General features: G+C 32.3%; 1 protein-coding gene across 6 annotated transcripts in view; it reads left to right on the top strand.

Moving 5' to 3' along the window:
* The window catches only part of PCLO (piccolo presynaptic cytomatrix protein), a 416,914-nt gene that overhangs the window by 338,603 nt on the left and 53,819 nt on the right, over nt 1-24,492 (top strand). For 2 of the 6 annotated variants that reach the window (XM_032276463.1, XM_032276458.1), the window contains exons 15-21: nt 679-803; nt 3,341-3,367; nt 10,760-10,853; nt 12,069-12,140; nt 14,229-14,409; nt 15,991-16,185; nt 17,403-17,585. In XM_032276463.1, coding sequence (XP_032132354.1) covers nt 679-803; nt 3,341-3,367; nt 10,760-10,853; nt 12,069-12,140; nt 14,229-14,409; nt 15,991-16,185; nt 17,403-17,585 — 877 coding nt within the window. The remainder of the gene's footprint in view (nt 1-678; nt 804-3,340; nt 3,368-10,759; nt 10,854-12,068; nt 12,141-14,228; nt 14,410-15,990; nt 16,186-17,402; nt 17,586-24,492) is intronic. The other 4 variants (XM_032276461.1, XM_032276459.1, XM_032276460.1 and 1 more) reach the window with 4 other exon arrangements.

Raw genomic sequence — 24,492 nt, 5'->3', positions numbered from 1 at the left:
TTTTAGTATTCAGCCACAATTGTGCGACAGCCAGTAAGCATCTATAAAGAAATGCCTCTTCTTTTTTCAACTTCTAAAATGAAAAAAATATATATTATTCTAATATCTCACTCTATTAGGAAAGCAAGTGCCAAAAGGAATGTACAGGTTTAATATCAGATAATGTAACATAAAATGAGGTAATAATCTGTGTATTCTTAAATATTCTTACATTTCAGTACCGACAGCTGTATCTTTAAATAACAATTCTACCTGCTGCTAATTATGTGGCAAAATGCAAATGATATTTCATAATAATTTACCAATTAGTTAATTTCTTTTCAAAATTCTGGGAATTGTTGTTAATAAACATTAACAACATTTACTATTTTCCTAAGAGTAGCAATTTAATTTAAAAATATAACCAGCATTCTACCATATGATCTTCCTTCTAAAGAAACTTTAAACAGGCAAGGTCTTTTCACTGTGGAGAGAATGAGCAGTATGTTTGCTAGGAATTAAAATATGCCTAGGAGCTCTCAATTAAATTAGACATTAACTGGTCTGTTTGGTTTCAAATAAAATGAAAATGAAAGTTGGTGCTGCTTATGAGAATTTTTTTGAACCACTAGTAATTATTGAATGATAATGTATAACATGCTTTTAAATATTTATGGAATATTTTTCTGTCTCCTAAAGCTTCAAATTAACTATGATCTTGGAAATCTCATAATACATATTCTCCAAGCAAGAAATCTCGTTTCTCGAGACAACAATGGTTATTCTGACCCTTTTGTGAAAGTGTATCTTCTTCCAGGGAGAGGGTAAGTGAAGTGAAGAAGTATTTCATCCCATGTTTTTAAAAAATAGTATAGTGCTTTCTAATCTTTAATTTCAGTGCCCCATTTTAATTGAGTTTATTATCTTTTCCTTGGTTTTCTCCACATGTCATATTTATTTATTTCCAATTAGTAGATAAGGTAGAATTAAAAACTTATAATTAAGCCTTAAGTGGTTCTGGAAAAACAGTGAGTGCTCATAATAAAATAGCTTCCAAGAGAGCAAATCAGCGTTTCATTTCTGGAAACCACTCCTATGATGACCTATCAGATTGACTATGAAATAATTTAAGGAATTATTTGTGTCAAAGTTAAAGAATTGGCTTACCTTTCAAAATTTATCTGAGAAATCGATATTCAAGGACTCACAAGTTACTGCTTATTTTTATAGGACATATATTTTCCAATATATTGGTTGTTTATTTAATGGCTTCCTGATGTATCCTTATTTATATGCATATTTCCAAATCACTGATTTAAAAATTATAAACTAACACAAGGTAATATTTGAAGTATTGAGTTTGGTAAATAAATTTTGAAAAATCTCTTTGACTCTCTTGTGTGATGTATAAATTATTGATCCAAGCAAGTATTCATTGGAGATATTTAACTTTCACATAATGAATGCAAATTGCTGTGTTCTGGTATATAAGTCAGTATACAAGGATGGTTTCAAAACCCTGATTTGAACCCCACAAATTATTATCCTTCATTTGAACAATTCATATCAGCCATATTAGCAAGATGGAAACAAGATCAACAAATGGAGGTAAAATAGAAAGAACTTTGAGTTGGTAATTTAAAGAAACTGGTTTTATTTTTTATCCATTTTCCTTTTAATTAGGAGATTGACATTTAAATTTTTCCTTTAACTTGGAAATTTTCCATTGCTGCACACAAGTAGAAGGAATAATTTGACCCACCATATACCCATCACTCAGCCTCAGCAGTTATCACCTAGTGACCAATCATGTTTCATTTTTCCTCATATACTCCCTTCATTCATATTATTTTGAAGTAAATCCCAGCTATTATAATTATTTCTGCAAATATTTTAGTATGTATTTCTGAAAAATAAAACTTATTTAAAAATAACCTTGATACCTTGTATAACCACAATTTTAAATTTTTCAAATAATTCTTCAGTTGCTTTATCATATTTTCCTAGTTGATTTGATTATCTAATTGATGTTTAATAGAATATGCTATCCTTCAATAGCAAATTACATATTCCTTTCAAGTACACACGGAGCATTCAACAAAATAGACTATTTTCTAAGACATAAAATAATCTGTGGCAAATTTAAAAGTATTTTAATTATATGAAGTGTATTATTTGACTATAGTTGGTTTGTTTAAATGGGATCCCAATTAGAGCTATACACTACACTTTAATCTGCTGCCTAGTATTTATATCACCAAAGGCAGATCACCAATTTCTTTGAAATTCAGTTTTCTTGTCAACACTGAGAGCCACGGTAGGCAGAATCATCATTTTTAGCTTGTCAGGGGAACCAAATTAGATAATACTCATAAAATAACTTTTAAATTGCCAGACACTATATCAAATGTAGTTCACAGCTTTTAATTTCATCCTTCTCTATATTTTTATCTTAAAACCTTGGAATCGTTGGTATGGTTGCTCTAATTTTAATTTATTGAACATTTTGAAAACCTAATACTTTTATGTAGAGTTTACCAATAGTCACATAGTATATGAAAGGGTGGTTTTGGTTTTATGTTAATTCATTTATATCTATATATAGTAGATGTAACTATAATTTGGCAACATCTTTTAGAGTCTAACAACAACAAACTGATAACTTCATTTTGCCTTTGATTTGGGTCATTACACATTCAGTGTTATTTAATGATAATATTATGATACAAGGGGAAATCACTGCCAAGGATTTGTCTATAACTAGCATTTGCAAATGAAAGAATGAAAATAAAGCACTGTTGTTGATATTCTATATTCGCTAATGATATCCTGGAATATCATCTTTTACACAATATGGGAGTACCTATCTTTTATTTATTACAGGATATGTGTCAATTAGAATGTACAGACTTAAAGAACCAGAAAGGACAGGCAGGTAACAAGAATCTGTCAGTCCATTCTGGGATGAGTAACAAGGAACTATGGGAACCATGGTGAAATGGAGAGCAAATACCCCACCTAAAGCTATCCTTATGCAAATTGTCAAACAAAACATCCCTTCTTGGTGAGATTTGGCTCAAAGGCAGCTAATAAGCTGCTCTTATTCAATTCCTAGGTCTTTCTTTCAATTACTTCTGCTTATTAGACAAGCAAAGGCCTTCAAATGTATTACACTTGCAAGATATTATTTTCACTGTAGTTCTAGCGTTATTTTCTGCCTCATGTTATTTATATGTTATGAGATAGCTCCTCTAGTTATTATTTTCATATTTTCTTTCTTATTTCTGTTCCTAACAATTTTCTTCCTATCTTTTCTACTTTTCTGTTTTATCCTTCACTTTCGCTCTTGGAATCAATGCAGTCAAGTCATGGTTGTCCAGAATGCAAGGTAGAGTTGTTTCTCTTTCAGTGTCAAGCTGTGCTGTTACGTCTTGAGTTACACTTTTTGCATTTTTATGTACATTCACTTGCACTGTGACATGGGCTGTAACCTATATTTTTCTACATGTTTGTATCTGTTGAATCATATCTATAACAAATTGTTCTGAGCATATTTCTATAGCTTTAGCAGATGTATGCAATAGAACACAGAAAAATAGAAAATATTAAAAACAGAAAATATGAATAAAGAAATACTATTACTATGGAATTAGATATGACTAAAGTCTCATTTATAATCTGTCCACTAGAACTCATTTAGCTTCTCACATGATAATCCTGAATTAAATTCTCTTGAGTCTTCTATTACAAATAAAAATATCTGTAGTCACTTCTCAAAAGTAAAGGGTGTTCTGGATGTCCAGTGCCTGATGTGTCTCCCATCCTAAAGATAATAGGGGTTTGAACTTGGTCCCTCACTTGAACCTAATGTTGAAACATTTTCATGCCTTTATAACTTCTGCCCCACAGTTTCTGCTATGCAATATAGGATGCCATAATTGGCTTGCTATAGTGTATTGGCAACAAGAGAAAATACCTTTGTTCCCTATAGTGTTTCTAATATAGTTCATAACAAGTTGCCTCATTACACTGTTAACTAAGGCAATTTTTTAGTATATAGCCAAAAGCATTATTTTGCACATCTCTCATTGCATTGTAAATTAAATGTGTCATTTAATTGGAAAGGCAAATCATGTACAATCCATAGCAATAGGGTGATGAGGATTTTAATCCCACCCAGATTATTAATGGTACAACATTTGTTTTTGCCTGTGAGATTAAAATTTGACATCTTTACTACTAATGAGCTGTTGCCCAAAAGAGGCTGTTTCTGATTTTTAAAAACATAAATATGTAAATATTGCAAACAATATTATTAGTTACCACAGCCTTGCTATTGCCCAGAAACTTTTTGTTTCCTTACAGCCACATAATTATGGCAAACAATGTAATTGACACTGAGATGGATTCCTTGTTATGGCTAGTTCTCTCATCACAGAACACAATCCAGGTCTCTCAGGCTGATATGCAAAATTAGATTTGTTTCAAAGACTTAGTGTTATTTTAATAACAGATACCTGTATTATTAACCACATTATTCAGAATCTCCCTTTATCTATAGGAAATGGGGGGAAATTTTCAGAATGAGAGATTGTATTTAATTTAGAAAAGAGAATATTTTATCAATGTCAATAACAGCATGTCTTAGATAACTATTTAAAAGATCTAGAAGCTACTTTCTTATATTTTCATCTAGAAATCACTTTCACCATATCTTTGAGGAATGTCAACGTAAGAGGGAATTACATTGACTAGGTACTGACATTGTAAGTTAGACTATGGAAGCCAATGAGTGAGGTCCTTAAGAACTTGGGTTTGAATTTTAGCCCTGTCACTTAGAAGCTGTAAGATTTCTCCAAAGCTATTTCCCCTTCTGCAAAATAGGAATAATAACAGCTCCCTTCCCAGGCTTATTTCTGTGAAATATATGAAATAAATACATCAAAAATGATAAGCATAACGTCTGGCACATAATATGCTTTCATAATGGTAATTGTTATTATTGCTAGCAATGTGTATCATACATTTTATGTAACCAATGGTTAGTTATCTCTGCAACAAATAATTCAGAATGCTTGAGCTACTGAATTATGCTAAATTAGTTAACAATACTATATAGAAAATTATACAACTTTTCTTTAATAATGTGATACATCTTTTATTGTTAAATTTTTTAAAAGTCCTGTTAACTAACTAAAAATTACACTGATCTGGTTTCCTTGTCTCCTTTAATTTCTTCTTCCCACCCTCAATCAATATATTCAAGCTCTGAAGGGCCAAATGTCAGGCAAGTTAAGGTGAGAGGATGACAAGGAAAAGGTCTGAGTAGTGCATGAACTCTATACTTGCCCTTTGATGATTAGGAAATTGGAATGAGCATATATGAAGGGCCTTGCCCTGGTTTTCTCTCATCACACTGTTCAGCAAAGTGAAAATATGTTCTCATTAATGAGATTTTGTTACGAACATAATTATTTTTAGCTGTCATTATACCTGGAAGCCCAATTCCTGGCTGGGCCTTTCTCTAAATAGCATTGGTAGTCTATCAAACTATTTCCTCTGGGACCTATGGAAGGCAGGTACAGGTGTGTGTATTTACAATGTGATTTCCAAAATTTATTTCACTTCAATAGACTTTAAAGGAAAACAAAATACAAGTATGTTTTTAGGACCACTGAACAAACATTTACTTAGCATAGTCTATCTACCAGACACCGTGCTGGGTGCAGGGGTTACAGCAGACAATCTAGCCATAAGTCTCTGCCATCAGAGAGCAAAGAGGAAAATAAAATGATAGACAATAAGCACACCATTACACCATTAAACAGAGCTTACGAAATGGGATACAGGTTGTGCTTCTTTCTAAATTAAGAGAAACAACCTCAGAAGAGTAATTTTGAAAAACGTGGGGTGTGTGTGTAGTAAGTTTAATAAAGGAAAACCAGATAAAACACTAAATACCTTCAATGTTTTAGATAATTTTATAAAAGTAGATAACACCAAAGAAGTCTTCAAATTTCATTATCTTTTCTCAGTTTTTCTTTTGAAATTAAAAAAAAAATATGGAAAACTGTTTTCCTGCTGGTTTTGAGTAGAATAATTGAATTTCAAATATTTTTCAGACAACCTTAAAAGCATATATACCTATGCATGACAAAATGGCCAATAAAAACAAATTAATAAAAATAAACCAGTCAAAACTTCAACAGGGTGAACTTTTAGATATTTTCTGATAAGCGCCATGTTCCATCTTTATGTATTGACCTGTTCATTTTCCCTTATGAAGAAACTTCTTTGATTATTAGATATAGCCTAATTGTCGTAATGTTAAATCATTAATGTAATTGTCCCACAAGGGAATATAGTGTGTTCACCAGACAAGAAAGGAAAAGGAGGATGAACTACACTTATTTCTCAGCCCGAATTTATGCTCACATACAAGAATCCCCCTTTACCTGCCTACCTTCAACTTATAAATCCACAGATTTTGACATGACTATTTTGTATAGAGTTTTAAATTGTGTTAAGTGGCAACGCAGCTCACTGAAATCATGTATGAGATGATCAGAACATGGTAGTTATAAAACAAGTGTTATTGAAGAATGGCTGTATGTGACCAGCTCTGCTTATCACGAAATGGAAGGGCAAAAAATACTGTAAAGGCTTTTATTGGTGTTTAGGAGCAAGCTGTTTTTAGTTTCATTAATTCTAAAGGCATTGGATGTTTTAGGTCTGGAGAGAATTAGAGAATCAAACTCACTAATATGATTAAGATACTCTATTAAAATGAACATTTCAACTTTTGTCCAATCAGTTTAGTTTATTTCTAAATGTATCTGGTCAAAAATCAGTGTTTATAATGAGTAGGCCTAATTGTTCCACAATATTCACTAAGGATGTACTATTCAGAATTTCCCTAGGCAACTCTAAAGATGGCCTAACTTGTTCGTGATGTACACATGTTATACATAATTTATATTATATGTGTACAATAGATATATATTTAAATTGAAGTGGAGAATTTTAGCTTATAAAGAAGACAGACTAGATACTTCAGGTAGTGAAGCATGCAGTTAAGAAAATAGATGGATGTCACATCTTATGATGGGCCTGATCAATTGAGTTCAAATAACATTTAAGAGCAAGGAATCAAATTCCCTGTATTTGAATTCTAGTCCTGCCAGTTAATAACTATGCAATTTTGACAACATGCCTTAATTGATCTGAGCTTCAAGTTTTCTCACCTATATAATGGAATAATAAGTAATACCTGTATAATGGGGTTAATATGAGGATTACATGAGTTAACACATGAAAAGCACTTGGAACTTTACCAGAGAAAAAATTAGGCATTTAATAAACTTTATGCTTTTAATGTACTTACTTTTAACAATGCTTTTCATGTATGAATCAAATATATAATCATATATCAATACAATTAGGGATTTTTAGTTGATAGAGATGTACAATTCCTGATGCAGAGTTGGCACTGAATAATTTTTACTAGGTGTATAAGTGAAAAAAAAAGACTAGGTGTTGATATGAGAAATTTGAATATCAGTTATTCGTATGTATGGAGTAAGAAAAGATAGTGACTGTTAAATCCCTTTGAAGATATTTCAATACTACTGCAGATTATTATATATTTTCAGACCTAGAATTTAAGTGAAACTTAAATTTTGGTATTAATTCCCATCTTGTTAAACAAATTATATATTTTTTAGAACTTAAAAAAAAATTTTACTACTGTTAAATATATTATAAATCTTAATATAGTTCCCATAACCTCACTACATTCATAAATAAGTTCAAAACAAACAGAGATTAAAACTTATATTACCATGTGTTTGTTTCCTGCATATATTCACCTATGAGAATAGCCATGATTCTAAAGGACCAATCCAAGTTTATTATTAATTTAAAAGTAGTCACTAATTCTATGTCACTATCAACTTAAAGTTATTAACTCTTTCTATGTATTAATTCTGTGTAGATACTTTTTTGTAGACACATTCTTTCTGTCACCATCAAATTAAGTCAATTTCATGTCAACATCAAAAAAAAAAAAAAAAAGAATCCAAAACTAAATTTAAAGCAACATGTCTTACTAAAAATTTTTGAATTTTTTATTATAAAATATTTTAAGTTTGCTAAAAATTATAGAAAATACCCTATATAGCAAGCATACTTGCTATCTGATTTTGTCAAATGTTAACATTTTGCTATATTCGTTTTAGATGTTTAAAAATAAAAGATCATATCCTGAAACCCTCTGAAATAACTTCCCTGTCCATCAAAAAAAACTCACTAAATTGAATTTAGTGTTCATAGTTAACAAGTTTTATTTTATATTAATATATATGTATGTCATATATATGTGTATATATAATGTATAATATTATTTGACATGATTATATCTTTATACCATTATACCTTACTATATATATATATATATTTATTTTTTTTTTTTTTTTTTTGAGACGGAGTTTCACTCTTGTTACCCAGACTGGAGTGCAATGGCGTAATCTCGGCTCACCACAACCTCCACCTCCTGGGTTCAGGCAATTCTCCTGCCTCAGCCTCCTGAGTAGCTGGGATTACAGGCACACGCCACCATGCCTAGCTAATTTTTTGTATTTTTAGTAGAGACAGGTTTCACCATGTTGACCAGGATGGTCTGGATTTCTTGACCTCGTGATCCACCCGCCTCAGCCTCCCAAAGTGCTGGGATTACAGGCGTGAGCCACCGCCCCCGGCCTATACCTTACTATATTAAGTTTTTGATCAAAACTTTTTTCAAGATATAGCTGTCTTGATATATGGAGATTTAAAAAATTCGTTTACTTCATTTTCAGTGTCACTGTTTTATTGAAATGAATATATCACAATGTATTTATTCATCTTCTATTGGCTTACTATTGAAATAATGTTGCAATTAATGTTCTTGAACAAATTTCTTGTGCACAAGTAGGAGAATTTCTCTATGGTAGAAGTGAAATTAGTAAAAATGGCATATGTGGATGTTTGGCTATATAAACATAAATTTCAATAGTTATTGACAAGTTTATCTAAAAAGTGTATGTAGAAACTTATATAAACTTGCTATCCACAGTCTATAAGAGTTCTTCTCTCTTTAAATCATTGTCTATACATTTCCCTAAAAATGTTTCTAATTTATCTTGAATGACAACTGTCAAATTCTGCTCTTACTTGTGTACATTCAAATAGGTTGAAGTGGGAGGAATGCTGCTATATTTCTTCAATTGGATTCAGTTCACAGTGGCTGACTTGTGAAGTGTTATGAAACACCAACTCAGTGCTTCTTAATCTTGGCTACACATTAGATTTACCTGGGAGCTTTCAAAAATCCTAATGTTCAAGCCTCATCTCAGACTAATTAAATCATACTTTTATTTGGGATGTAAGCAGGGGTAAGAGGGATGTGGGTGGAGGGTTGACTGACCCACCTCCCACCACCAGAACTCAGGTGATCTCATTATGCAATGCTGAGAATTACTTCCTTTGTATCTGACTGATAAGAAAATAAAATCAGTGAGACAAGAAAGGTACTTTCCTATAGGCCCATCTTTAAAAGTGAGTGGTGAGCTGGAGTTTAATTTCTCAACAGCTTCTTCTAGAATGTATAGGTAAATTAGTGGCCGGGGAAAAATTCTAGGCATCCAGGGTATGGCAATACTTCAGACCAGGAATGTAGCAAGAGTTAGTCTGGCTATAATTTGGAATAGAACTACAGATTACAAGGGTCAGGATCCAGCCCTTTTTAAGGATAGGCAGCTTGAGAAGTCCAGACCCCCAGACACATGTCAAGACCCCCAGACAAAGAGGTTGGTATGCAGGACTCTAGTGCCCACCAGAGATGAAGCATTATTTAGAACATGAGACATAAGCTTAGGCAGAAAATTCAGAAAAAAAGCAATGAGAGTTAGAGAAAGACCTTGTATGTGTGGGCACCATTTGGTAATAGCAGATAACAGTAATCTAATTTCAACCCCATCAGCTGGTTTGGTGCCAGCTATAGATGTTCTGCCAGACTTAATTAGGATAGGCTTTGAAAATAAGTTGTTTTTAAATGTGTAGTATATAAGCTTCTAACTGGTGCTCAGAGGAAATGGAAAGTCAAGGATTAATGCAAATGTCCCAAGTTGTAATAAATGAGGAAAGATTTTTATTTGGTTCATCAATTGTGAAATAACATATAGACATAAACTAAGAATTTATATTTAATTAAAATTGTTTTATAACTACATTAAATATACTGTACCAAGAGTGTTGGAATAGACTTTAAATATTAGATAACAAGTGTTTATGGAATGTCAGACACAGCAACAGCCATTCCTCATCCTTTTCTCAGTCACTACAATCATTACAATGTTTTCCTTTTGCTTTTCTGTAGGTACAAAACTGTAGGAAAGTTAAGCACCAAATTATTGTTTATGGCCAATAACGTTGATGTTACCATTTAGTTCACATAATTATCTCCTACATTCAGGAAAGAGTAAGATTTCTGAAATTATAGTATAGTTATAACACCTACAAGCATTTCTTTTAAAAAGTAATCATTAGGGCAAAGGAAACTACAAGCATCCAGTGTATTTTTAAATTAGACTTAAACTAAGGTTTAAGACATGAGGATGATGAGATAATTATATAGTGATTCAAAATAAAATATGTTAAATAGTCTGCATGTCCTTTAGTTTAACCGTGAAGTCATCAATTAAGGTGAATAATCAAGATAACTCTCTCTTTTCTCCAAATTCAGTGCTGAGTACAAGAGAAGGACTAAATATGTTCAGAAAAGTCTTAATCCTGAGTGGAATCAAACAGTAATTTATAAAAGTATTTCCATGGAACAGGTATGTAAAGATTATTTCTAGGTGACAAAATTAGGCTAATATAAGTACAGTGATAACACAATTATTCAAAGATTGGGATCTATATACATTTTGCCAATCAAACAAAAAGAGTTAAATAAAATACACATAAGAAATGTAGCCAATGGAAAAAAAATGAGGGACATTTGAACATAGAGTGAAAGTAAATGTGCAGCACATTTGACAAAACAACCAGACCATAAACAAACAAAATAAGAAAACTAGTGGAATATTTTCCATTAATTATTTCAGAATTTAAATTTTTTAATATTCTAAGACACATTTATAAAATTTAAGAGGGAAATATATTTTCCAACTGGCTATATTTTGACTTTCAAAAACAATACACAGAAAAGATAAGTTTCAATGCATAGAACTGTGTTACTCCACCAGAAAATATTTCAGGAACTCATCTGTTTGCTAAATTGAGGCCTCCTGAGAATCTGGCATTGTGGTACTAACCTCTACGAAGTAGGCAAAATGATGACTAGCATAAAAGATTTTCACCACAGATAAGTGACTATGGGCAAAATTGCATTAATGTGCTTCTGAAAATCTGCATTTTTATAGCTTTGAGTAACAGACAATAACTGAAATTTATAAGGTTGAATTCAGAGAGAAGACTACAAAGGCAGTTCCATATAAACCAATGTACAAGTGAACTGTCTTTCAAAATGAGGCTCTTTATTTGTCTTCTAGTAGATTAATTTGATGACAAAGTTGAAGCTGTATATAAATTATAATCTGGGCTCATGAATTTTAAATAAACTCACCTGCAGAAATAAGACAGTGCTACTATGTTTTTTGGAAATTGCTGAAACAACATCTAATCCAAATACTTCATGTAAATAATCCTAGACATTTTTACAATCTATGAATTTCTTATATTCAGAGTATTTAAAAATTCTGCTATTTTTAAAATGAGGTGGGGATAGAATAAAAAAGTTAGAATTAACATTTTGTTCACAAAATAATAATGTTCCATGTGATCAAACCCTAGTTGAGACTGCAAAATCATTCAAATTTTATATAATATTTAATATATTTAAGCTACATAGTTTTTGGTAAAATTTTAAGTATTTTCACATAAATAGAAGGAGTTTAAGGAAGTAAAAATAAATATGTTTACTGTATGTGTGTAATGAAAATGTATGATGGAAAGATGAGGTTAATTAGGTTTTTATTTGAACTGTGTAGCTCAAGAAGAAAACACTGGAGGTGACAGTTTGGGATTATGATAGATTTTCATCCAACGACTTTCTTGGGGAGGTAAGCCTCTGACTTCCTTTCCCTTATTTGCTTCTATGGTAAACCACCAACTAAAGCGTGATGCAAAGCATGTTTCTGAAGTTTATAAGACAGCCATTTTGAATAAAATCTTTTGGCAGATAGAATTTATTTCCTGATTTATTCTTTGAGTAGATTACTAGCAACTCAAAAATGATTTTCACTCTATCACTTGTACTTTATAATTAATTTCTAAGATGAAATATTTTTTCATTAGGAAAATATGTAATCATACTGTGAGTCCAAATGAGATTTGAAGTAACAAATTTATTATATTATAAAATGACCTGGACTTTTAAAACTGTGTTTTCAGGTGCCTTAATTGATTTGATGTTACATATCACATTGTTATTTATAATTAAGTATCCTGAGAAAAAACACTGAAAACATTTTAAGAAGCAAAACTACAAGTAGGAGAAAACAATAAAAATAACTTTTACATTAACATCAAGGAGTCAAAATAACCTAATTGTACACCTGTATCAGAATATCTCATATGCCCCATAAATATATATGTTTACTATGTACCTGTAAAAATTTTAAAATAAATAACCTAATGAAATTGTTAGAGTGAACGGATCTTGTGAATTTTTAATCTATTTTATATATATACATTCTTTATAGATACATATATACGCACACATTGTTTATACCTAGGAACATAATATATATATATATACACACACACACACACACACACACACACACACACATACACACACATATTGTTTATATATAGGAACATTATATATAATACATATGTACACATTTTGTATATATACATTATATATTATGCATTGTATATACACACATGTTTATACATAGGAACATAATAGAGATATATATACACATATTTATATATAGGAACATTATATATAATACATATGTACACACTGTATATATACATTATATATTATGCATTGTATATATAAATATATATTATGCATTGCATATATACACTGTAGATGGGTATATGTGCAATGCATAATGTATACTATATATAATGTACATATACATTATATGTTATGTATCCTATACAATTGTATGTATCCAGATGTATATTTATACTATATATAGTTTAAATAGTGTATATAATATATATACACATACACATTGTTTAGTGCTCTGCTTAGAGCAGAAGTTAGGAATGAATATTAAAAATCATCTCTAAAAAATCCAAAATCTACAAAATATGATATTCTTTTGATAGAGATGATATAAAACAGTCACGTAATCAAGGTGGTAATGAGGCCTTGTTTGGTTCTTAAGACTTTGCACCTCTCTTTTCACCAAAACCAGAGCACTTGCTCCTTGCCTTCCAGCTCCATCCAGGTCTAGCCATTTGGACTAATTCTGATCTTAGGCAGGAGTACTCTAGATTAGTATCTGACTTTATGTCTCATTTCAAAAAAGTGACTTATTTAAGTCCTTCTAATTTATGATCTTATGTTTACATGAGCCTAAAAATATATATCCATTAGTCTGGTTTTCATTTCTTTTTAGCTCATCAAATCTAAGATGTCAGCAACTGAAAAATGCACCAATGTACTAAGAAAAAAAATGTTGCCAATTAAACCGTGACAAAAATGTGTTAGTCATATCCCTATTTCAAATGCTAACTGAAGTGTGTTTTAAAATAGAAGAAATACATTCCTAATTGCAACTTACTCATTCTTTTTCATTTTGTCCCTTTTGTGACTAAAATCAAACATTTTTCAAGGTTGCTGGTCCAGTTTAAGATTAGAATGAATTCTTACAACAAAAAGAAGTTTTGTGTTATGAACAGATTGACTTGTGACCCTACCTTTTCACATCATATCCAAATAATTTAATAGTCAAAAATGTTATACAGTTCTGTTCAGGCAAACATGTATTAAGCATCTTGTATGCACAAGACATTGTTTCCAGTTTCATTGGTGAAGAAAAATGAGGAAGACAGAATCATCATCCTCAAAAGTTATACTGTATTTTTTGGTTTACAGTCTTGAATAAACCTTAGAACATAGAAAAAGTAATGAATAAATTATACTTTAGCCCCTAAATTTCATTTATTTATTATACTTTTTTCAGGTATTGATTGATTTATCTAGCACATCTCACCTCGATAACACTCCAAGGTGGTATCCTCTCAAAGAACAGACTGAAAGCATTGATCATGGCAAGTCTCATTCCAGTCAGGGCAGCCAGCAGTCTCCAAAGCCATCTGTTATAAAAAGCAGAAGCCATGGTATCTTCCCTGACCCATCAAAGGGTAGGAAATATGTTTTAAGTAGAAAAAGCTTTGTGTCTCTTTGTTCAGTCTGTATCTTCTTAGTGTGAATGTTTGTATATTTAATATATATTAACAAATTAGACACTACTGGAAAATACTTAATATAACTATAATGTCATGCAAAGAGTGATGGATATGGAATCAGGAGAAATGGGCTTTAGTCTCAGATCATCATGCATGCTTAGGTGTATGATTTTATAATCATCACTTCTCTAACTGTTCATTTTTCAACATATAAAATGGAGGAGTTTGGACTATATGAGCTATTTGGTCTATTCCACCTCAAAATCTATGATAACATGATTTCAGAAAATGCATGTGGGCATTTCATAAAGATAATATAAAAATTCCTACCAGTTCATTAACTAGACATAATTATTATTGTCATTAACGTATAATCCTTCTAATAGTTTGAATCTCTGGTTGCCCATAAATATTGTTTTACCCCATAAATATAATTTTTTATGCTACTTATTATTCATCCTACAAAGAATATTTTCCCCTGTCATCAAAACAGTTGGCATGCTGAAATTTTCTTAAGTCTTTCCTAACTGCTGGACTCTAGCTAATTTTTTAACAATTGTTATTATTGTTTTAACAGTGCCATACATTGGGTATGGCAATATGCAAATATGTACAGCACTCTCATTCAAATGAGCTTTTCCTCTGACAGGCTCATTACCAACTGTCCTACAACACAACATTAATCCTCATCATAAACTGAGTTACTGCCTCTGTGGGATTAACGTGGTACCTTACCTAGATATACTTAACTATTTATAAGTATTAAATATAATTTTTATATTGGACTTGAGTATTTATTACTTCCTTGTCACCTTTTCTAGGAAAGTGCGTCAAATTGAAAAGTGGTTCTTTGTACATGAGATTCTCCAAATCATAAATGCAAGTGTTCTAGGAGATGAGAAAGTGAGTCCATGTCCAGTAGGCCACTGAGTTGATACCATAAACCACTGCCTATGAGTGCTGTAGATTATTTATGAATGAGTTTTATAGATCATGTATGGATTCCATTTAGCCTTCTCAACTCTGTGTTGCTTAACATTCTGCAAGATCATTAATGTAAAGATCTCCCTCTCCCTATGACTGCCTAGGAAATATGTGATCTCTACAATGGTTTGAGGAATTATTCTATAATCTCCACATTTAATATGTCCTAGTGACTCACATCCTTCACTCTGTTTTTGCTTAAAACTCCTCCTGTGGAAGTATAAGCCTACTGTCTCCTATTTGACCTCTACTGGAATTAGGAGAGGTCCTTGGTGTAACTAGAAGTTAATATGTATTACTAGAAGCTAGTTAGAATGTATTTCTCTTTTCAAAGTTATCTCTTCTCATTACTATCATGCTTTTGCCTTTCCTCCCCCAAATTGTTTCCCAGATGTTTAATCACAGTTCTGTATGGTGACCACTTGCATAAATGAGCCATATAAGACACAAAATTAACATAAATTTTAGACAGTTTCAGATTATGTGTAGACCAAGCTTGACAGGAGGAATGCTGAAACAACTTTAACTCATGTTTTACCCTTTTGTGACCAGACATGCAGGTTCCCACCATTGAGAAATCCCATAGTAGTCCTGGTAGCTCAAAATCATCATCAGAAGGCCATCTCCGTTCTCATGGACCTTCTCGCAGTCAAAGCAAAACCAGCGTCACTCAGACCCACCTGGAAGATGCAGGGGCTGCCATAGCTGCTGCCGAAGCCGCCGTGCAACAACTCCGCATTCAACCAAGTAAAAGACGCAAATAAATTCCTCAGCATGGCAGCTTAATGTTCATCTGTTGCCTTTCTTTCCTGCTGTCCTTTCCTGTTTGCTTTCAGTTTTCGACATCCTCTGCTCACTCTGTTCTCTGTCCCTTTGTCTGTGTAAGAACAATATCAAAAACATAAATATGCTCTTTCTTATTTAGATTTTTTTCGTTTACATAGACTGAAATAAAACTGGCTGTTTCTCCTTTGTTTCCACCATCCATCCAACCTGGCTCATAGTATTTGGTACAGTGTCTGTGATGTTTGGAGGCAAAGCAATGTTGTGTCCTTTTTGTTTGTGCTTAAATATCCTTTAGAATACAGAAATTATAAGCACAAGTGGCTGCCAATTTTCCAGGCCTTATACCAAAAAAAAAAAAAAAAAAAAAAAAAAAAGTGCACACATGTAAGTATTTAGAGCAGATTCGCAATTAGATTCTTGTATCTGAAAACACTCAAAAAGTCTAGGCAGAAGGTAATGCAACCAACAATCAACTTCTAGAACCTTGGAGGAAAAGCCATTTCAAGACAATGCTTTAGAACATTAATAAATTATACTTGTGAAATGTGGACGTTTTCCATGTGCAAAAATTTGTAGTCTTCTGAAAAATCTGTAAAGAAAATCATATTTCTTATATTCTCAAAAAACTACATAGTCTTAATATATGTATAAGCATATGTGATGAGGCAGTGCAGCCTCACTGAGGAGCACAATTCGGTCCATTCTGTTGGAGCACACTTTGTATGTGAAGACAGATTTTACAGATGTTTTTTTTCTAACCGCTGGAAATCAAGATATGCTATGTCTGGTAGCTATAAGTCAATCAAAGTGTAACAATTCACCTATCTTAACTGCTGTATTTTTATTTCATTTGTGAAAATTTAGTCAATTGATGTAGTTATATAAAAGCTTAATAAGTGCAAATATTTCACAAATGTAGGTGCCCTGTTACTTCTAAAAGGCATTAGCCAGGCAATGGAGACAGATCGTTGTTCTCTCCATTTCCCTAGCCATCATTTCCAAAGAAACAGCCAGTTTTAACCCCCTCTAGTGCTGTGCATGTGGTGTCACTTTGGCATTTGAAAACACAACTTATTTAAATAGAGCAAAAGCGCACTTCTGTTTGCATGAATAACATTTAAGCTGGTTCCATCTGAGGATACATACTCTGGGTTTCCATTTCACCCACACTGCCACAGCAGCACATAAAAGCGGTCAGTCTAATCATGCCAGGAAGCAGCACAGACACAGCATAGCAGGAGTCCTCCCCATTCAAAGAACTCAGTCTGATAATCTGCCTCCACCAGCCAATGGCAACCAAGACCAAAGCCAGCTAGCCCTCAGGAAGGTGATGTCTGATGGACCAGTCAAGCCAGAAGGAGGTGAGCAGAAAGGCCCTGTTCAAAGCACACAGCAAGAACATTCCCCAAATTTAAAGCTCTCATCTTTAATTTTTAGAGGTTGTCTGATAAAATATGTTTATCCACTTTTTAATGTGCTTTTGTGGGCATGGCATTTCAGGACTTCATCATCACCATGTAAGTCCCAAGATCAGTCCCGTAATATATTGACTACAGTGATATTTGTATTTTTCTATGCACTGGGCATCTTTTGACTTTTGTTGGGAAATAGATTAACAATATTCATATTGCAGAATGGAATGCATGCTACTAACCTAATCTGTTCAAGCATGAGTATAAATATGTTTCATTGTGATAAAAGTTTAAATTGCTCACAGTCTAAGTTAGCCTACCAGTTGGAATGTGGATCAGTTTTTGTTGCATATTATTTCAAGTGTAACTTTTAAAAATTTAGTGGATTTTGAAATTCTTAGAGGAAAGTAAAGGAAAAACTGTTAATGCACTAATTTACCTTTACGTGGTGAAAGTTCTCTCTTGATCCTACAAACAGACATTTTCCACTCGTGTTTCCATAGTTGTTAAGTGTATCAGATGTGTTGGGCATGTGAATCTCCAAGTGCCTGTGTAATAAATAAAGTATCTTTATTTCATTCATAAACTACTGGGTTCTGAGCCATTGTTATATGATGCAGCTTAAAATGAATGTGTCAGTTTTGTTTTCTCATTTGATTTCCTTACAGTAGATTCTAGTTACTGTTCCATTGCTAGTGACAGATGTAATGGTTGGACATTTGAGAGCAAGACAGGGTTCCATCTTGGAAACACTATAAGATAGAAAATTATTACAAAATAAAATCATCAGAGATTACATTAAAATGTAAATAAATAATGGGATTGGGCTACCATAGGCAACACTTCTATTTCTCTCTCCCACGTCTGATCTACTTTGCAGTCTCCTTAGGTTTCTGCTTAGAGGCGGGTAAATTCCATGAGCTCTTGCTTTGGAAAAGTAGCTAACCTTGATCTCATAGCTGTGTTCAGAAAGGAAAGCAAATTTACATCCATCTGTAACCTGACCCCAACATTGGTAGAATTTTCCCCCAAGAAAGAGTGCCAGTGCCAGTGACAAGGCATGAAACTAGAAGTGATTATAAAATTATCTTCAAATGTAGTGCAAAAACACTTATAAAAGTAATGTTTTTTAAAAAATGGGATAGTAGTATTTGCCTCCTTAAGTACCTCTCAGCCCTAAAATATTTGATTTTATGATTCTATATTTGCCACAAAATTAAATTGAAGCCTTATATTTTCCTATTGCATTCTTTTTATTCTCATAAAATTAGTATTTCATATGTCCTTCTCCCAATTCATTATATATGTGGTGGCACTGTAAGACGTATGTGGCAATACAGAGAGAAACCACTGAGGTATTTGTTAAATTAGGTAACTAAGAAAACAATCAGCTTAAACATTAGGATAATTTTGAATATGTGTTTATGAAGCCCAGTTTATAGATTATCACCAAAGCATGATTTCTTTTTTCTTGTTAGCCTTACTAAAACTTTTATTTTTAAAATTCCACCTCTCACCTTTTCTTTATCAAATAACTTCAGTTGATTTCTTCATGTAATTCATGTTCTTACTTGAAATACTCTCTTATAAATGTCACAGTAATTAAACACTTCCCTTATTTTACACCTTTTTAAAATTATTGTGACTTAACTGTTTCTATGTAACATTTTATATGATTTTCTTCCCAGACGTAGTCCTTAAAATTTATATTAAATTGTTTTTAATCCCTTTTTTAAAATAGTGTTCTAATAGATATTCTCAAACATTTAGTCTTGTGATTGAATTAGATGTCACTCTTCATTAAAACCATTATTGAAAGGAAAACTAGATAACATAGCATGCTTTCATGTTTAATTTTGTTCTAATAGGGGATAAATAAAAAGCCTTGTTTTCTATAATTTTTCTGCTACTATAAATGTACCAAGATAATTGATCCATGTATATTTCCAGACACTTCATAGGAAGCATAATATAGTGTTAAATTTATATAAAATGCAATGTAATTTGTTTAAAGTGTGGTGAGAAAAACTAGGCAGAGATACAAACATATAAAAAGAATCTGCATGTTCCTGTTTACTAACTGCAGAAGTGTTAATAATACTTGTAAGTGTTTGGATAAGTGTCCCATTTCAAACCTCACAATGGAGTTCCTATAATCCCATCTGCATTCTGAAAATAATACTCCGCATTTGAATAGTTCTTTATGTTGTACAGCGTGTCTGTCATTCGTTTCTCATATTATCACATTAAGTGGATAGGGTAGTCATTTCAATATTCTTATCCCTGTTTTTTTATGGGTGAGCAATCAGAGAATCAGAGGGGTAGGCTGGCTGATCTAAGAACACACAGCTAGAAATGTTCAGAACTGACAAATGTAACATTGTCTTGTGACCAAGAGTTATAATTTTTGAATTTGCATTGTCTCCTTTAAAATCTAACTCTCATAGTTTTAAAAAGAACAGTCATTTACTTATTTATGACTTATCTCTCAAGTTCTTACAAATGAAGAGGTAGCTAGAAATGATGGCAGAATACAATTTATACTCTCTATCTTCATGGTCCTCCTTTCTAAAAGTTGTTTATTTAACTCAACAAAAGCAAATCTTCCCACTGGGCAAGCCCAGTGAGGCATTAGGCAGTGTTTGTGGCTCCCTTCGAAAAGGCTGTGCCTTCATCTGTAGGCATTTCTATCAAGAGGGACAAAGTTGTCCCTAAAGAGCTTTTCAAAGATTTTTTTTGTAAGCTTCTCAGCAGATTTCTGCTTGAACTAGCATAAAATATGGGTCAAACAAGAATTATGGAGTGAGCCAAAAGGAATTTTTTTCTTTCCCTCTGGGGTTTAGCTGCATGCTAAGAAACCTTATGGGAAAGATTAGACAGATTGTGCCAAACCATCCTGATGCCTACATAGCTCTCCGCAGTTAAAAACCTCTGGTGATGTTTTTGGTTGTCGTCGTCGTGGTCGTTTTTCCCGTGCTGGTTAGTTTAGCTGAATGCAAATCTTGCCATTTCAGAATGTTATTTGTTTGTTTGGTTGTTTGAAAATTGTATCAAAACAAAAACAAATGGAAGCATTTCTAAAACCTTGAAGATTTATTTAGTCGAAATCCAATATATTAAATTTAAGTACAGTTTGAAAATCCTGAGCTATTTTTGTTTGATACTGTTTGAGTATGAGTTTAGAAATTGGTAATACAGGATGAGTAGAAACATCCCTCTACCCTGGTGAATAAAACAAGAGCTATTGGGACAGGTTGGAGAGATTAGGTGAGAAGATAAGTCATTAGATAAGTCATGCAAGGAAATATGATTCCGAGTTCCTTGATGTGGCCGAATTGTAGGAAAAAAGCCTGAAGCTACTTCCACAGACCACAGCTGGAAACTCCACTTTCAATAAAGCTCATTTGCGGCACCTGTCAAAGAAGAGTTTCATATCCATGTGTTACCTTGGCGAACTCTTACTAAGCCATCACTCTGTGGGAGCTGCTGCCCTGGACAAGTGGTAGTGGGTGGATGGGTTCGGGAGCGGGTGGGTACTGGGAGTGGAGGGAATTGTTGGTTACAAATGATAGTAGATAATCAGCATCCTATTTTCTTTTGACCAGAAGCCAATGATCACTCTGGTCAGAAGGAATTTAGCCTTCCCTGTTTCTGTAAAGGACAGGCCCATAAGAAAAATAAAGGGAAAAAGTGTAAGAGAAACCATAATTTCATTTGGAGGTGACGTCTTCTTTAACAATGTATGTACAACATTAATAAAAACAAATTTTACATTCCTCATTTCCATGTGTTTGTGCAAAAAATTTTTTAAAAACCTTGAGCAGTTTAAGAAGAAAATTCAAACTAAACATCCAACAAAATCTAAGATAATCAATTTGGACAATTTCAGCTTTCAGAATTCTATACCTATTTCCCTGGTGATGAGGATTTCATTTTGTTGCCTGTGAAAATCAAAGTGCTTTTCCAAAATTTTGGTTTTGAGAGATTCCACATTTTCTTGGGATGATTGATTATGCATTTTCAGATATTTCTATAGTCATTGAAATTTCTTGCTAAAAATACCTCTGCTATACATACAGAATCAGACAGTAAATGTGGAACTCTGATCATATCACACTATCTCTTGTTTATGGACCTTCATTCCTGAAGATGAATTTATGACCTACCATCAATGGGTACTTCTGTTCTTTTTCAGTAGTAGGCATGGATCTGCACCGAGCCATCCACATACTTTGGTCTGGTCCACAATGGGAATTTATATGTTCATTTCATCTGACATGAATAGTAAAACCAACTGGCAACTTGGCTTCAACATTGTTATGCCTTAGTCATACGATCTAACTATGGGCCTAAATAATGAGGATAGGACTATTAATACATGATCTAAGAGAAAGGCCTAAATTTTAACATACCAAGGTTTGTTAAATATTATTTATTACATGTTTTTAACAATCATATCCATGAAGCCTAGTTTTTATAATGCAAATTATAATGCAAATTATTTTCAAAAAGTTAGTTTATCAAATTACCACCAGGGAGCAGGACCTCTGGAAATAAGACAGGCAAGTAAATGCTGTTGGGGGAGGGAAATGAGAATGCTGATGGAAACACAGTGGGGGGCAGTCAGGGTACAATAAGAGCATGGGGCAGGCAAGTTTCTCACTTGGATAGGATCATGGAACCAGGGAACTATTGCCCAAGGAGAGGTGCAGGAATGCCAAAGACACTATTTGACTACTTAATAATAACCCCCAAATCCTGATATCTATCCATGAAATGCTTGATTATTTTTCCACTTCTCATCCACATGTATTACATACATTATGTAAACCATAATATTTCACTCATTCTCCATTGTGTAAGATGATCTGGGGGAAAAACGTGGGTATGGGGTAAGATTAAGGAATCTCCATGTATACTGAAGGAGACTATGAAAATATTCTTTTTTATTTTTATTACTGTGCTGTACATGTTAATGTGTAATGAATCATTAAAAAGACACATGAATTCTCAAATGAAACCAAATTATATTAGAAGTATAAAATTTTGATTGGGATGTTGAGTTTGGTAGATGTGTGAATAGGAATGATATAACCATCATTTAATTTAATGTGTTTTAGATACTGAAAAATACAATTAATTTATACTTTGAACAGATTAATCAAAATAATATTAAGTTGGTGCAAAAAGTAATTGTGGTTTTTATCATTGAAAGTAATAGCAAAATCCCCAATCACTTTTGCATCAACCCAATATCATAAATCAAGGCAGATAAATTTTTCAGAAGAAATGTTTGGTAAAAGTTAGGATCACAGGCTTCTATTTTTAAATGTAGAAGATAGTGAAATACAATCTCTACCATATTGTTCTTAAAAAGAACATAGCAAAATTCACTTCTCTTCACTAAAATATTTCAAATTCAAAACCGTGTATTTCAAGTTCTATAGATCACACTATTTTTATCTGATTCTTTTTATAAAAAGAACTTGGAATATAGAGAAATATAGAAAAAGTATTTTTACAACTACCCAATTCACATATCTTTCTATATAGATCTATTATGTAGTTTTTGTTTTAAAGCATTCTTATTGCCAATGACATTTAATAAAGTCAATAACTATTTAATCACCATTTTGCTTCCTTCCAACTATTAATGTACAAAAATATTAAAGAGACTTTATGTACAGAAAAACACTTTAGGGAAGAATTTGCATTATTTTATGCCTGCCAATTATCATTATTTACTCTAGGTTTCTGTGCACTATAAAATAGTATTTTCTTGTTTTGTTTTGTTTTTAACCAAAGATAGAAAAAACAAGCAAGTTTTTGTGATCCAATATATTTTTAATTCATGCCGTATATTTCTAGAGTTGTGAAGTTCTGAATGAAACAAGTTTTTAAGAAGCTTAGAGACCAGTAATATGAATACCAATATCAATAACAAATCTGGTCAGAAAAGCTGACAACTCGATATTTTTCAGTACAGACAGAACGCAAAATTTAAATAGCATAATAAAATGGTATTGACGTATGTAATTGTTTAAAATGACTGTCAAAGAAACTGATGCTAATCAGTTTCTTCTCATTTTTCACAGTACTTCATTTCCATTACTGTGGGTCTTGACCAGTAATTCTCAGAGTGTGTCCACTGATTCCTGATGGGGGACGAGGGGTGTCCCAGAAACCCTTTTAGGGTTCTTCAAGGTCAAAATATTCTTAACGATTAACATGGTATTTGCCTTTTCACTCTCATTTTTTTCTCAAGTGTACAGTGAAGTTTCCCAGCAGCTACATAAGGTGTCATGATGTCATTGCCTTGATGACTAATGGAATATGTGCTTGTTGATTTTTTGTTTTAATGTTTTATTTATTTTGAATATGATAAATATCAGTAGATATAACCTACATAAAACAAAGTTCGTTGGACTATTAAAAAAGTTCTAAGATAAGACCAAAATATTTAAGCTGGTTGTCCTGCTTAAATATTTAAGTATATTAGATTATAATTTATAACTTATTATAAATTAAATTATTTAAATATATTTAAGCTTAAAAATATTTAAGAGCCACTGACTTATACACAATCATAATTTTTACAATAGTCAAAGACTGATTAAGGGCTTCTTCCAAAACATGTTTATCATATTTGTCTGTAAATTTTCTATATCTTTTATATCCTCCTATTTCAGAACCCCTTCTTTCTTTTCTCATTTGATTTTAATTTATAATTATTAAGATTGACAAATGACATTTTAAATTTATATAGCAATTTTTTTGTTTTATTGGGAATGATATAGATTAAATTACGTTTCTATGTCCATAATTATTACTTTTTCCTTTGAAATTTGTCTGGTAA

This window comes from Sapajus apella, unplaced genomic scaffold (assembly GCF_009761245.1).
Source record: "Sapajus apella isolate SASKATOON/1434 unplaced genomic scaffold, GSC_monkey_1.0 scaffold7, whole genome shotgun sequence".
Lineage (NCBI taxonomy): Eukaryota > Metazoa > Chordata > Mammalia > Primates > Cebidae > Sapajus > Sapajus apella.
Note: the sequence above shows the minus strand (reverse complement) of the source record. Positions and strands in the feature narration are given on the sequence as shown.